The sequence below is a fragment of the Crocodylus siamensis genome, chromosome 5 (assembly GCF_052110815.1).
Source record: "Crocodylus siamensis isolate JL-2025a chromosome 5, ASM5211081v1, whole genome shotgun sequence".
NCBI classification, from domain to species: domain Eukaryota; kingdom Metazoa; phylum Chordata; order Crocodylia; family Crocodylidae; genus Crocodylus; species Crocodylus siamensis.
In genome coordinates this window covers 167,329,859-167,345,201 of record NC_143399.1, presented here as the reverse complement: position 1 = coordinate 167,345,201, position 15,343 = coordinate 167,329,859, and the positions used below count along the sequence as shown (strand labels likewise).

The 15,343-nt window shown below is 42.8% G+C and overlaps 1 protein-coding gene across 3 annotated transcripts in view; it reads right to left on the bottom strand.

The window, feature by feature from the left end:
* LOC149864877 (serum paraoxonase/arylesterase 2-like) overlaps positions 1–13,184 on the bottom strand; it is a 63,951-nt gene extending 50,767 nt beyond the window's left edge. Inside the window, exons 1-2 of one of the 3 annotated variants that reach the window (XM_090046993.1) lie at positions 12,943–13,184; positions 5,897–5,967 (exon numbers count right to left, since the gene is read on the bottom strand). In XM_090046993.1, coding sequence (XP_089903119.1) covers positions 5,897–5,967; positions 12,943–13,016 — 145 coding nt within the window. In that variant the 5' untranslated portion in view covers positions 13,017–13,184. The remainder of the gene's footprint in view (positions 1–5,896; positions 5,968–12,942) is intronic. The other 2 variants (XM_090046994.1, XM_090046992.1) reach the window with 2 other exon arrangements.
* Positions 13,185–15,343: the final 2,159 nt, after the last annotated feature.

Genomic DNA, 15,343 nt, shown 5'->3' with positions numbered 1-15,343 from the left:
GCTCACAGGAGTGCTCTCCCCCTGGCCCCACCCCAAGCCAATACAGAACCTTTGCTAGTCCAGAATTTTTGTTTCAATTTTCACCAACCAGATGGGACCCTGGGACAGCCTATGAAATCCAGGACTGCCCCCAGCCAAACTGGGATATATGGTCACCCAACTTATAGCAGCTCTTTTAGTGCCTAGCAGGCTACTTAACAGAACAAAAGTCTTAGGCTGCTGATTTATTGTTGTTGGCTTCCCATTCCTGCCTATTGATTCCCCTAGTTTCCCAGTTAATGTTTACTGCCTCCTTGCTCCAGACTTGCCAGCTCCTAACTCTGCTTCTACCCCCTGACCCTCAGTTCCTGACTCCAGTCTATATCCCTGTCTTCTGACAGCTAGCTCATGGCTTTAGTTTGGCAAGCACCCATGTCCAGGTCCCTAGCAGCTACAGCTGCCTGCTCTGGACCCTCTGGCTTGTCTGGATCCTTGCTTCCTATTCCTCACCCCCCTAACTTGTTTAGCATGAGGTTAGAGGTGCGAGTGAATTTCTTGGTCCCTTATGAACCTTGATCTCCTGAGGCTCCAACCTTTGACTCTAGTCTGGTCTTATTTGCTCCGGATCCTGAGCTGTGACCTTCTAAGTGGTCAGGGCTCAGCCCCATGAACTATAATCCTTTTCTCTCCACTAAAATAAAATTATTTGCCAAGAGCAAAGATAAGAAGGTCAGTTAGGACTGGATATTTAAAGTGACTAAGGTCATGAAATGGATAACTTTGGGAAAGCTGGAATGTACACCACTATTTCAAAAGACACTCCTCAACAAATCACATATTGGCCACTTCTCAATATTCTTCTACTTAGGAAAGAAAGGAGCAACAGCACTATTCAAATATTTGTTGGACTGAAGCTTGCCAAACAATCCCCCTTTGGCACCATTACTGTGAACAAGAAAATGGTTCTTTTATAGCAGAAGTGATGGAGCACATGCTTGGAGCAGTAAGTGAACTGCTGCTCCACTCCTAAGTGCATCCAACATGGCGTTTCTGAAAAATTTTGCTCTGCTGGTATTGCACTAGTGCTTTCTGAACAGGTTTAAGCTCTCCATCTGCACTATTCTAGCAGTGATAAAACTGCATAGATAACAGCCACAGCTGAAGTCCCTCAGCAAAAGAACTAGCATAAGCAAGGCCTAAGAGGGAGTTATAGCTCCAGGACCGAGGTGAGGCGCAGCAACTTGTTTTATTTATTTATTTATTTATTTTATTAAAGAATGACCTCAAAAGGGACACTTTGCTAATCTTTGTTAAACAAAAGGCTCAAGTTGCATTTTTGTTTTAATTAGAATCATTTTAAAGCAGCCTCACAGCATCTCTCAAGAACGAAATGAGCTTCACTTTAGATTGAGATAAGTTATCGGCTTTTGCGTTAGACTGCACTCTCCACAGAGCACATCTAATAGCCTGAAGCACAGTCTTATCTATATATTTTGAACAGGATCCTATCCTCCTCATGCACAATCACCAGACCAGGTACTACCCTGCCACATATGTCTACATAACATAAATGGCAATTTTGCAACTAAAACTCATAATCTGATTTCTGATTGGCTGAGCAAGTTATTTGTCTCTCTAGGCAGTTACAGTGCAGGAACACTGCAACTTAACTCCACGACTTCTTGAATATACTTCTTGGTGTTAGAAATCAAGAAACCCTATGGCCCTCATAAATCAACAGACTGCAGCAGCACTTTGGTGGTCCTTCCTTATAGCGTACCACACTGTCTTCTCAGAGAAGGCTGCTGTTCAGTTTCTGGTTTGTTATCCTAAGGATGCTGAGCTGGCAGAAGTCTGTGTTTTGTGACAAGAATGCCAATTGCATCATGGGAACATGCATCTTATGGTTTTCTGTTTGTTGCAATTCATGTAGGAATACTGCCTTGCTGTTTCCAGGGAAATATGCTCTCTGATCACGTTTATCATGTTTCAATGGGATTTCAGGCTGCGTATACATTGCAGGCCTGATGGCTACTCCAACAGAGGTGTATTGCAGTACAGTGCTTACATGTATAATATTCCCTTTTTAAGTTTGTATACAGATTGCTCAAACTGCACTCCTGGCAATATTTACTAGTGGCACTGGCACTAACCCTCAAAAAGTCACTGAACAATACCAATCAAAGTACTGAATAAGCACAGCCTACCTTGTGGTAAGTCTAACCTTTGCCTGCACCTACAGTCACCACTATGTTAGAGGTCTGTGAAAAGTTCTGCCCATAATGTACATGGCAAAGAGGGGGCATGGGAAAATGTACACTTGGAGCCATTTCAAAATGAGAGGAAAAGCTGCTGCTTGCCAGTGTGCAGCAGCTGTAACTCGTAGACAGCCAAACCAGGTAAACTGCAGTTTACAAAGGATGCAAACTGCCTTGAGTTTAATCCTGCTTCATTCCAGGTTAGTGCTGCAGTTGTCTGGCTATATTTAAATCACTACAGGCTACTGCACAGGTACTGTTAACAGTGTAAAAGCTGCCGTCTGCAAGGATCATGGTTTTCCCTGATTTAAAAAAAAATCAGAAATTTTCCAATAAAAAAAATACAAGTCAAAATCCACATTTTTCTGTGATCAAAATGAAGCACCATATCAATCCAAATAATATATAGTGGCATTTTGTTTTAATCATGGAAAAATATGGGTTTTGAGTGTGTGTTTTTTTTAAATCAGAGAACTTCTGATTTTTTATCAGAGAAAACCAGGATCGCTGCTGATCTGGAGCAGCTCCCTATCCCCTTTACATAGCTGATCACACCCAGAGTCTGATAAACACTGACAGCCTTTATACATAGTTACAGAAAAGTCTCCTTGTAGAAAATAAGCAGTACACTTTCATTTTGAAGGAAAAACAAGATAAAAATTGACATAGTGAAGACAGTAAACTCACAATATCAAAAAAGTACAAATACCTCACAAAAAAGTAACCAATTAACAAAATCCACACTAAACTCACACTTCTCCCCCTCCTGCTCCAATTGGTATAGGGAAGGCCAACTAAAACTTGTTGAACTAGTTTTACAATTCAGGTGAAATTATTAACTGTGGTTTATGGTTTAAAAAAGATCCATTATGCTGTCCTTTAACCCCTCTCTGCTCATTCAAGGTGCAAATAAAAAGCAGACTGAGAATGAAGCCAAGATGGATCACACTGGACAAATGTTATCATCCTCACCATAACATAACTGTAGAAATAGGGAGACAAAAGAGACATTTCAATTTATTTTGGAGTTCATCAGTTCAAGCTCCTTGACATTTTGGAAGCAGCTGATCGGAACTATTAGCCCTAGAGCCATATTTAATAGTCACAGTACATAGAAGCAACCAGACCCAGGATGGAGAGGATGCAAGTGCACTCCAAAGTCACAATAAGACCTTTTCCAGAACTCCATCTCCCTCAGAAAATGATGATTCATTGAAACTATCACTTATCACAAGAAGGGTCAAAAATTGGAAAGCTTCAAAAATGCCGAAAAGAACATTCCATGTTTTCAAAATGACAGATCCTTGTTTTCTGATTCAAAATGAGTTTCCATTTCAAAATGTCCAGAGTAATACATATCCATGATATCTACACTACCTGTAACAAAGTTTGCATGTAACTGCTGGAGGCATACCAAGGCTGCAATTTGAATAATTTACACCAAAAAAAAATGCTATTCTGGGTCCTTTCACTTTCCTTGCTTAATTTAATTTCTAGCAAAAATCATATTTCTTTGTTTACTTTTCTTTTACATTGAAAAATAAAATTAATAAGAGTCTAAACAAACAGAAATGGGAAATTCTGTATAAAAAAACCCCAATGTGCTAGAGAAATCAAGTTACTAAAAGGTTTGCTTTTTTTTTGCTGCTGGTGCATGGTTTTTACATATTCACAACAGACTGAAACAGCTGCTCTCTTCTTCCACAAACAAAACAAGTAGTTTAAGACTATTTTATTCAGAACTGATCCAGTCCCTTAACTACATCCCTCCTCAAGGAGGCAGACTGACCAGTCTCATTTTTCAACTAAATACAGAAGGTTCACAAAATCCAGCTGTCAAGGGATTTAAGAGAAGGGGGGAAAAACACAAAAGGTCCAACACCCTCAGACAAAAGATATCCTTTTGTCATCACATGGACAGATCCTATAAACACGTAAGCAAACATACAACCAAGTAGGGATGTACCAATAAAGATTTTTTGGGCCAATACCAATGGCTGATTATTAATAAGCCGCATCAGCCAACACCAAGCCAAATGACAATATGCAGCCCGGCAGCTTGGAAAGAGGTGTCCACCAAGTAAGTCTGTTGGGCAGGAGGTGCACATCGAGGCCCCTGCTATGAGGAAGGGTATATGGCTGGGGCATGGGCAGGTGCTGCCCAACCAGGGCAGGAAGGCAACAGAGATGTGCTTGGGCTGGACAGTAGCAGTGCTGGAGGGGGGAGGGCTACAGGGTGGGCTACAGCCACACCAAAATTCACTGTAGCTCCCCCCACAAAGCCTCCCCTCTCAGAGCCAACACCACCCAGTCTGAGCGCAGCTCCAGCCCAACCCCTCGGGGGAAGAACCCAGCTGGAAGGGCCCAGCGCCGCTCCTGGCCCCAGCTCGCAACAGTAGCCTGGCCTCCCCCTGTGTACAGATCCTGGGGGCATGTATTCCCCATGACTCCCCTGGAGCTGTGTGTAGCAGCAGCAGCAGGATTCCACCCCCCCATCTCTAGGCGAGCTGCTCATAGCTCTGTCTTGCGCTCCAGCCCAGCTGGGCAGCACCTGCCCCTTCCCTAGCCCCAGCCCTACTCCCTCCCTCACCACAGGGGCCTTGATCTGCACCCCTCATGCCCCTTCGCTTCCCCTGCCCCTTCCTCCCCAACAGACTTACCAGCTGGGTACTGCTCTCCAAGCTGCCGGACTGGCTGTGTGCATGCTGAATTTATTGGCGACATCATCGGCCATATCAGCCAAAAAAAGGTGATTGCCAATAAGGCCAATTTTCCTTTTATTGGTGCCAATACACTATGGACTGATGTATTGGTACAGCTCTGCACCCATGCACAGTAGACCCACTCAACTGAACAATGTTACTTGTGTAACATTAGAGGCCTCTCTTTATAAAGGTCACCAGAAAATTCAATCAAGTAAAGCGAATCTGGGAAAGGCATTTGGATAAACACACTGACTTTCTGAACCTCTTGTCATTACTACTTTTGTTACACTGTCATGTCAGAGCCATTAAACCCTTTCTACCCTTTGGTTGTCAGTCTTTTGGCCAGCAGATGACAGCAATGCATATGGAGGCAATGTGCTCAGCAATGTTGGGACTGGGGCATAGGCAGCAAAGACTTGTAATCTACACTCTAATTTACACTCATTGCCACTGGGTCCTAGTTTAAAAAACAGATAACCCTGATTTGGCATTTTTTCAGCTTGCTTTTATTAACATTTCAGTTAGCTTGTGTTTGCTGCATTAGTTTAGAACTTTCACGCTGTATGTCAAATTCTTTACCAGCTGATAGGCATCTGACAATGCACCTTACCTGCAAGGCCACACCTTAGTTAGGCAACAGGGGCGTATTTAGCCCTCACAATTACAGTGGTTATGAAGTCATACTCTTATAGAATTAATTTTCCAGGATATTAGCATATTAGCCTCCTTCTTCAAAATGAAAAAAAAGACTAAACATGTCATAGCTAGCTATTGGGAAGAACTTGCTGCCTTTCCCAGCCTCACCATAATTAAGTATAGCAAATGCTATGCAGCATTTATAAAACACAATTATATCCATCACTCAAGTTAGAGTTTTTTAAAAGCTGGCTTAAGCTGCTGATTTCAAGGCAAGGCTCCCTGTATAAGCAGTATATTCAACCTTATTATACATACCAATTCCTTTAATGAGGTGGCAGTTGGGAAGCTCTACTGGCTCTATTTCCCGAGAAGCATTAAGTTTATTTCTGCAAGAAGAAAATATATAGTTTAATGCAACTGATCTAATGGAGTTTCAGGACCTGATAACAGGATAATACAGGCAGTCCTCGACTTACAACGTTTCAAGTTATAACGTTTCACACTTACAACCTTTCTAAATTGACACCCTGTTTCAACTTTCTGATATCAGTTTCAACTTTACAATGCTTGATCTGGTATGACGCCAAAATAGCGAACAAGTCACTGTGTCACCCATCTCCCTGGAGAACATATGTCCAAACTTCCTTGGATACTTTCTTTAAGAAAGCAGACAAGACTCAGGAAAAACCTGCAGCCAAGACTCCTGAGAAGAATCCAGCCAAGAACCCTTCAAAAAGTCCAACCAAGAGTCCTTCAAAAAGTCCAGCAAAGTCACCTCAAAGAAGTCCTTCCAAACCTATATGATTGCTATTTACAATATAAATACATTAATGTAGCTATATTACTAATCTACAATTGACTGAGTACAAAATTCTGGGTTATTTTTGGTGAAAACAGGGTATTGGGCCTTGGTTCAGGAACCAACCCCCCATTTATAACATTGTTTTCTGTGGGAAAATCGGTTCCAAGTTACAACATTTAGACTTAAGACGCTGTTTTCAGAACCAATTGCATCATAAGTCTGAGAACTGCCTGTACTTAAACTCCTAACTTGCTTTTATTTTAACTTTACCACCAATCGTTTGTCTCAGTAAAATGGCACCTCTCAAATATTTAATGGAATCATAAGTCTGTAACAATCTTCAAGGGTCAACCCTGTATAGACACAAGTTTCACTATCCTAAACCACCTCACAGAGATACCTATATAGCTTCTTCGTGTAAACCTCTAATGGAGGACATTCTACAACTTCCTTGGCCAGTATGTTTTTAAGGTTGTTAAGGTTAGGATTTTTATCCCAAGATTAGAGTTTAAATCCACTGCCATGTATCCTGTCTTTGTGGCAAGGGAGGACAAGTTTTCTCCATCTTTCTCATGGGCCCCTTTAAAGTTTTTGGAAACTACTCTTATATTTAATAAATGCTACTGTTTTTTATATCTAACATTATAAAATTGCAATTGTTACATTTAATATAACAAAATGTTATATTTGTTAATTTATATTATAATTCATTAATTTGTTAATTTATCATATTATAAATTATAATATAACTATATTATAATATAATTATTGGTTTGTTAATTTAGTATATTATAATTATATTTGTTATATTATGTAACAAATTGTTATCACAAATTCTTATATTTAATAAATGCTAAAGTGTTTTTTTTATATCAAACTTTATAAAATTGCAACGTTGTCAATTCCACATTTTTAAACAACAAACAAACCTAAGAGCCAGGCTCCAAATACACCGTATTTATTTACAATAAATTTGGAGATTTTAGTAGTCTTCTGGCTGAGCTTCCAAATGCATTTACATCACATGTAAGCTTTTTTTTCTGCAGCCATGACAACTAGACACTTTCACTTATTTAAAAAACGCTTGTCAAATAATTGAACTCCATAACCCGAAGCTTTTAGAAAATCATCCATTAGAGTGAAATTAATGATAAAACTTCAAGAGTTGTCAGGTTACAACATAAAACAAACAACTTTTTCAAAAGTCAGTTGTACTTTGATGCCCAGAAATTAAGCAATTGAAGCTAGAATGCTGATCTGTGGAAGGTTACAAAGCTGACAGGTCACACTTGGAGTCAAACATAAAAAAAAACAATATTTCAGATAGAAAGAAGGTAGATAGAAGGGTCCTCTTCTTTCACCCCATGCCAATAACTCTTTTTGTTAACAAGCAGTTCCACCCTTTCCATATTACTTCTTGCTATTTTCTAACACTAAAGCAATCATCTTTTAAGGCAGGGGCGGGCAATCATTTCAGGCGGAGGACCACTTACTGTGTTTTGGCAAGCCATCCAGGACCGCGTGACAGGCAGCCATGGGCAGATAACTATTCATTTTCTAAATTTTTTAGGGGGCTCACAGGCCAGATAGAATGGCCTGGCGGGCCAGATCTGGCCTCCGGGCCACGTTTTGCCCACCCCTGCTTTAAGGTAACATTCCTTGTAAGTGACAAGTGTTGTTCTTTGTGCGGTACTTTTGATCTACTGCTGTTTCATTCTACCCATTTTCTCCATACCAAGAATTATCTCTTTATTACTGTTGTTCCACTCTCCCTTCCAAACACTTTAGCATCAGCCACAGTGACAAAGACTAAAGTGATGACAAGAAATACCATGGTATTTGCAGGCGGACATTAGTAATGAACAGGCCTCATCTCATTTCTGTCATTCCCCTCACCCCCACCCCACCAATGCATCATAAACTATAGATATTTAATTACGTTCACTTTCTGTTTAAAATATTTAATAGAATTGTGTGGGGGGAGGGACTGCAGATATGTTGAAAAAAAATCTTAGAATGTTGATACAATTTTTAATCAAATCAAAACTGAAATCAACCTGATACGTTTGAATAAACATTATTTTAAAATAGTCTTCAGCTAGCATAAATAGTAGTTTCATTAACTTCAAAAGAGTTTGTACTGTAGTAGCTGAATTTCTGGACCAGCATTTAACCTGATGATGTCCCTCCCTCAAATTATTTTACCGTCTAAATAGGGTAATAGCTAGGGGTTTACCCAACTGGAGGAGATGGTCGACCAATTTGAATATATGCTCCCTCAATACCATATCCAAAGGAACTTATGAAAAGAAGGTGTGTCAACTACAAGATTAGAATGTTTCTTCTTAAAGAAAGTTATTACTTCAGATATTCCCCAAATACATGCGCAGCTGGAGCTGAAGATTTACATGTTGAGTCAAAGAATTAAAAATTTAAATATCCTGTAGCAACATGCTACTCCAGTGGTTTTTTTGAAAGCACAGATTTATCTACAGGATCAGTATAAAACATCAGATGTGCAATATGGTTGGCACTGCTACTTTACTTTTTTGTCTCCTGACCTGCATCCATTTAAATTCTCACCCTATTGTTGTCATTTATGGATTTACATTCAAAAAATATTTTTCTGCATTGTGAATGTTTCCTACATGAGTGGGAGAGGTTAAGGCAAAATGCTAAATCTCAGAAGTTTTTCCAACAGCCCTCAAGGCAAGTTATCCCTGCTCATGGGAAGTTACACAAAGCACAACTGGTAAATGCTCCAGGGTTAAAAGAGATTTAGCACAGTAGTATTTACTCAGGTCTTTGGCTCTCCCATTGAAGAACAACTCAGGCAGGTTTGATCAGTCAAGCACAATTTATTATTTAATCTCCTTATTTAATAATAATTTATTATTTAAGTATTTTCCTTCCCTTTTTTACCCACATCTTCCTTATTCTTGCACTGCTCTCACCCTTCCCTACTTACTAGTTTCATTCTGACACACATGGGCCACATCTACACAGGACACTGACTGCGCAGTTGTTACTGCGCAGTCATTTAGCACTTGTACACCTAAGTATTAAATGACTGCACAGTAACCGGATTTACTTCACAGTGGCATCCCCACAAGTCTTCCTGGTGATGCTGACAGCATAGGATCTCATTACTATACTGTATTTAAGAAAAAATATTTTAAGATAACACAAGTGAAATTTTTTGTAAGTGGTATAAACAGTAGTGTACCTGAAGCCCAGGAGGCAAACTTCACGTGCAGTATAAGCATCTTAGCTGGATTTCAGGTGGCTGTTGAAGGATCTGTATATTGTACAGTTTGTGCCATGCGATGCTAGTAATGAGCTATTACACAGTAGTAGCAAGCTACTGCACAGTAAGTATCTTGTGTAGACATGGCCACGAGGATACTATGTTTTTATAAGCTGAATAAGACTGACAGCAAACTAAATGCAAGGATATGCAGCACTCTCTCAGGATGGCTGCAGTATTATTTACATGATACAGAAGGGGATTTACCAATCATTTTCAAGCTTCCTTAAGTAATTCTGTAATACCAGGGGTACCATGCAGACAAAGACTGCAGGCAACAACAGAACACAAAATTCCCAGAGTTTTCGTGGAAGGCATTTCAAAAACTGGAAGAAGAATACTTAGACAGGGCACTAATAAAGAACCATAGAGCATTACTGTGAGAAGCTTCCAAACTACTGCATCTTGCTCACCTCAGATACATGAGATGCCCACTCTGAAATGAAACATGCCAGGTCTGCTGATGGTAGGGGCTCATTCAAGACACACCAACTACGGAGAAAACAGACCAGTGTTCCTGGTTCCTGCAAGGAGCCTACCTTGTATATTATCACCCTCATTCTGTTTGCAAGAATCTAGAAGTGCCTGCAGTTCTTCAGATCTAAAACATGTTAGCGAAGTAAATAGCATGTAAAAAACAGAGGCATGGGTGGAAATTTAAGTATGAAAAATCAGTTTATGGACATTTAAAGTGATAGAGACCCTAACAATGCACAATATACAGCTCCCTCAACAGTCACCTTAAGCCCAGCTAAAATGCTTATACTGCACATGAAGTTTGCCACCTGGGCTTCAGGCACACTACTGTTTATTCCACTTAAAAAAAAAATTCATTTGTGTCATCTTAAAAGATTTTTTCTTAAATACACTTAGTGCATACTGCTATACCCCACCACAGCAGTTGAATCTTTCTGTCATTTTAATAGTTATCACATTTAAGATATTTCTACTTGTTGTAAATAATCTTCAATTTATAAGCTATTTCTTCTACATTAACTGGGAAGTATTCCAACAGCACAAACAAAAAAACACGAAGACATTGATAAGATAGATCCTTCTCAGCATTATAACATAAAACATAAATGAAAAAGTCAAGCAGAATACTAGCAGGTCTATAGAGAATGCTTTTTTTTTTTTTTTTGCTTTTTGGGGTTCTTATTGTTGCCGATGGGGGGGCAACCACGGATAGCTGGCTCAAGCAGAGGGAGGTTTGGCTTAAAATAAATCAAACATCTTCCCTTCCCCTCCCACCTCCCCCACACACATACTCTCCTTCTAGTACAAGGGTGGCCAACCTGTGGTACATGTGCCACAAACGGCAGCCTGAGTGTATGGCATGCAACTGGTCGGGGAGTGAACCGGCAGCACAGCAGCAGTTAGGACCAGAAGCAAAAGGTAGAGCAGCAAATTGGGCAGGGAGCACAGGACAGGGGATAGGTTGGGTAGGAGAGAGCGATCAGAGTGGCACTTGGGGAGTGCGCTGGATAAAGCTGTGCCATACTTGCCAAAAAGAATGGCCCCCATTGCTCTACTACATGCTAGCAGAACAGGGGTGGGCAACATGCGGCCCACCAGGCAATTCTATCCATCCAGTGGGACCTCTAAATATTAATTTTCTAAATTTTTTATCTGCCCCTGGCTGCCTGTCATGCAGCCCTCGATGGCTTGCCAAAACTCAGTAAGTGGCCCTCCACCCAAAATAATTGCCAGTCCCTTACAGGTTTATTCTGAAGGCTCAAATGTTATCTGAACTCTTATTTAGCCTTTACTCTTACTGCTGCATCAGCAACGTTGCAATGTAGCATGCTGATAGGACAGCACTGTCAGGAAAAAAAAAGTTTAAAAAACCATGCTTGCAAGTATATTTCTATAGTGCCTTTAGTCTGATATCATTTTATTTTTTAAAGTTTCCTATCTTATTTACCTTGAGCTTTTGTTTGTTTGTTGGGATTTTTGCCAGGGTTTTCTCTAGCGACTATATTCTGAAAAAACTCGCACAAAACAATTGTAAATTAGAAATTCATTAAGAATCCTGTTTCACAAAAAGTTGTCATATCTGATTCCCAATCTAGTTCACACTGTACACAACTCTACAGAAGTATAATGCAGCGTATGCTTGTACTGCAAGCTACAAGAACTACATGTTCCTTTGCCATTAGCTACAGTTAGCAGAGGCAAGAATTTGGTTTCACGTTGCTACTGGGGAACACACACAATTATCAGAGAAACATAGAGAAGTAGGCCTGGAATGAACCTCCAGAGTCATTTAGTGCAGTGTTTTTCAACCAGTGGGTTGCGAGGGGCTGCTCGCGCCCCCCTCCCCCCCCATGCACTGGAGGGCTGTGGTCTGGGGGGCAGCAGATTGGCCATTGATGTTTACAAATGGGTCATGATACAAAAGAGGTTGAGAACCACTGATTGAATGCAACCACCTGCCTCAGGAAGGATCACCCCATTCAAGTCATCATCTAAACTCTGCATAAAAGGAAAGCAAAATTGTGAGCAGGAGCAAAATTAGTTACTGGATTGCCAGGGAACAGACCAATTCCCTTTCATTTCTCTTTCCTTAAGCAAGACAGGATGCATGGCTGGGGTTTAAGAAATGAACTATTATTGTAATACAAAAAAAACTGAACCCCCCCCAACCTCCTCCCTCCCTCCACAAGGTTTTGCTTCACATTGTGTAACTGCTCACGTTCACACCTTCGATTCTGCTTTACAAGTCGGGGAAAATAAATTGCAGAAAACTGCAATAAGGCATTCCCTTACTGAAGGCAACTTAGCTTATCCCTTGGCAAGCTCTAGGCTTGAAAAAAAAAAAAAAGCAGCAGAGTGTTAGTTATAAGTGCTTAACAAGAAGAGCAGTTGTGCTCACAATGTACCAGGGGTACAAAGAGAGGGCAGGGCAGGACAGGACAGGACGGCCGCGCTCGGCTCGCCCGGACACTGCCAAACTCGTGTGTGTAGCCTGGTCGGGGGCAGCGAGGAGATGGGTTTGCTGCTCTAGACGGTGCTTCAGCAGAGGCGAGTCCTTAAGGGGGGCCGGGAACAAACGAGATGAATGAACCTTGTGACGGGCGCCCCCCCGACAGCTCATCAGCTCGCGAGGATTAGGCCACCTCAGCTCGGGGGCGGGGGTCTGCGCGCACCCGCCCCACGAGCTGCCCAGCTCTTCCCTGACGCGGCTGGGAAGCAGCCCTGGCCCGAGAGCCAGGCACCTGCCCGAGGCGGGACGGCGCGCGGGGGACTCACCGAAAGGCCACGAACCTCCCGGCCAGGAAGGCGGCCGCTATCCCGGCCAGGGCGAGCGACACCAGCTTCCCCATGGCCGCGGCGGAGACTGCCCGGCCGGCGACCGCCCCCCCGCCCGCGGGAGTGGTGCGCGGGGCGGGGCCGCTCCCTGCCCCTGCGGCTGCGAGGTCGTCCCCCGCCGTGCCGCGAGCGAGCGACGGGTCCTCGGCCTGCGAGGGAGTCTGACCTCTGCCCAGTTATTTTCCCGTGGGCAGAAAAAGCAAGAGCGAAAACGACGAGGTGGAGTTGTCTGAGGGGTGACTCGGTCTAACGCGAGTCTCAAAAGGCTGAGAACCACTGGCAGAGATACCCCAGGCTCAGCCAGGCTGCCCACACACCAAGAGACTGACTTAAAAACCCAGAAACTTTTTCTTTCTATAAGAGAAGCCGGGTTATGGGCTTCCCTGGTTGGTTTCTGCGCCTTTGGGGGGGTCTCACTCGACGTGTTCAAGCCTTTCTCTGATACCACACGCTGCCAGTCTCATGCAAGCTCTCCCCCACACCGCCATCTCGAGCGCACCTGCAAGGAAGCCCCTCTGCTTCCCCTCCTCCCGTCTGTGCCCGTGTTGAAGGAAGGGCTCCTCAGCCTGGCTTCAGGACTCAGCACTCCATCTGCAGCCCTGATCTTTGCTCCAGCTGTTGAACCAAGGCACAGTGAGCCGCCTATTCTGCCTGGTAGAAACCTTGCCCCAAATTAGTCAGGCAGGTTTCCAACATATTGTGTACTACAGGTGAAGTGCCTAAAACCAGTGGATCCATATTTGGTTTAGGCATGAGATAGACTTCTCAGCCCTGTCAACAGCGAGGGCGCTGGCAGAAGTGACAATTTTCACGCGATCTGGCCACAGACAGCCATTTATAGCCATGACCAAATGCAAGTGCATGGCTGCAGACAGCTTCAAAAACGGCCAGTTGGGTGAAAATCTGACCCCCCATTGCATGAGGGGTAAAAGGAAGCAGTTTCAAAACACGGCAGTTTCTGTAACAGAGTGTTTTCATGCCAGCCTGGAGCTGTTTTCAACATGGGAGGGGGGAAAGGGAGCAGAGAGCATTGTGTCTGGGTGACAGATGGGGGACTGGCTCCAATTCACCCAGCCCACCCTCCAGGGCCCTCCCCTTCTGACAACAGGAACAAGCTGGGATAGGGGAATAGAGGAGTGGCAAGCCAGACTCCCCTCTCTCCTGGAACAAACAGGGAACTTCTGCTTGGTCCTGGGGATCCTTGTAACTCAGAACACTTCCTGCAAAGCATTCGCAGTTACAGCAAGGAGCTGTGCTTCTGTCTGAGCCTCGTGACTGCAGAGCACTAGAGGGCACACAGGTATATAGGTAGATCAGCTTTGACATGATGCAAAATAGTGTAAAATAGCAGTGGGAAGACTGCTAAACTAGTATGAAATAGTGCATAATAAGGTTTGTGGGAATCCCTCTAAGTCAGGGGTGTCAAATTCAACCAGCAACGTGGGCTACATGAGTGGTGTAGGGCCAGTCTGCAGGCCAGATTGGGTCCATGGTTTCCTCTGGCATCTAAGCTGATAATGGATGCCGAGAAAAATATTGGATAAGGGATCACTAGAGATATCGAGTTCAATGTTCTCCCTCTTGTGTCACTGTTGGAGACTGGTGCTGCACTAGATCAAACACAGCCTGCGGGCCAAATGCAGCCCACCAGGCCATTCTATCCAGCCCACGGAGCCCCTAGAAATTTAGAAAATTAATATTTATCTGCCCCTGGCTGCCTGTCATGTGGCCCTCAATGGCTTGCCAAAACTTAGTAAGTGGCCCTCTACCCAAAATAACTGCCCACCCATGCACTAGATGGACCATTAGTCTGAACCAGTATGGAACTTAGGACATTTGTATACATGCTTGTCCCACAGCAGCAGCCACTTTTAAAAGTGCCCAGCACTCTGGCACATACATTTTTATAAATGATGAAATGCATGCAGCACTGAGAAAATGGTGGCAGCGTGCTTTTGACCTAAAACACATCAAAAGTGTCAGTTGCCATTTTCATGGGCTAATCATGATGGGGACCCTGTATGCCTCTGATTGCCCAAGGAGCCCCTGCAGTCCTGCCACAGATTGCCAGATGGCCTGAAACCACAGCTTAATTGCTTAATAAAGTTTCCCTTAATGGCTTCCACAGGCTTAATCAAGGGATTAAACCTGTGGAAGCCATTAATTGATGCATTAAGTAATCTAAGCATTTAATTAAACTCTAAACTGAAATGTCTTATGAAATTAAAGCTATACACAACATGGATTGTAACTAACACCATGACTACTTTATTGAACATTGTTAAAAGTTTATCAGTGCTTTTCAGAAAACAGGCAATTCATGCTAGCTATTAAGTGTTAG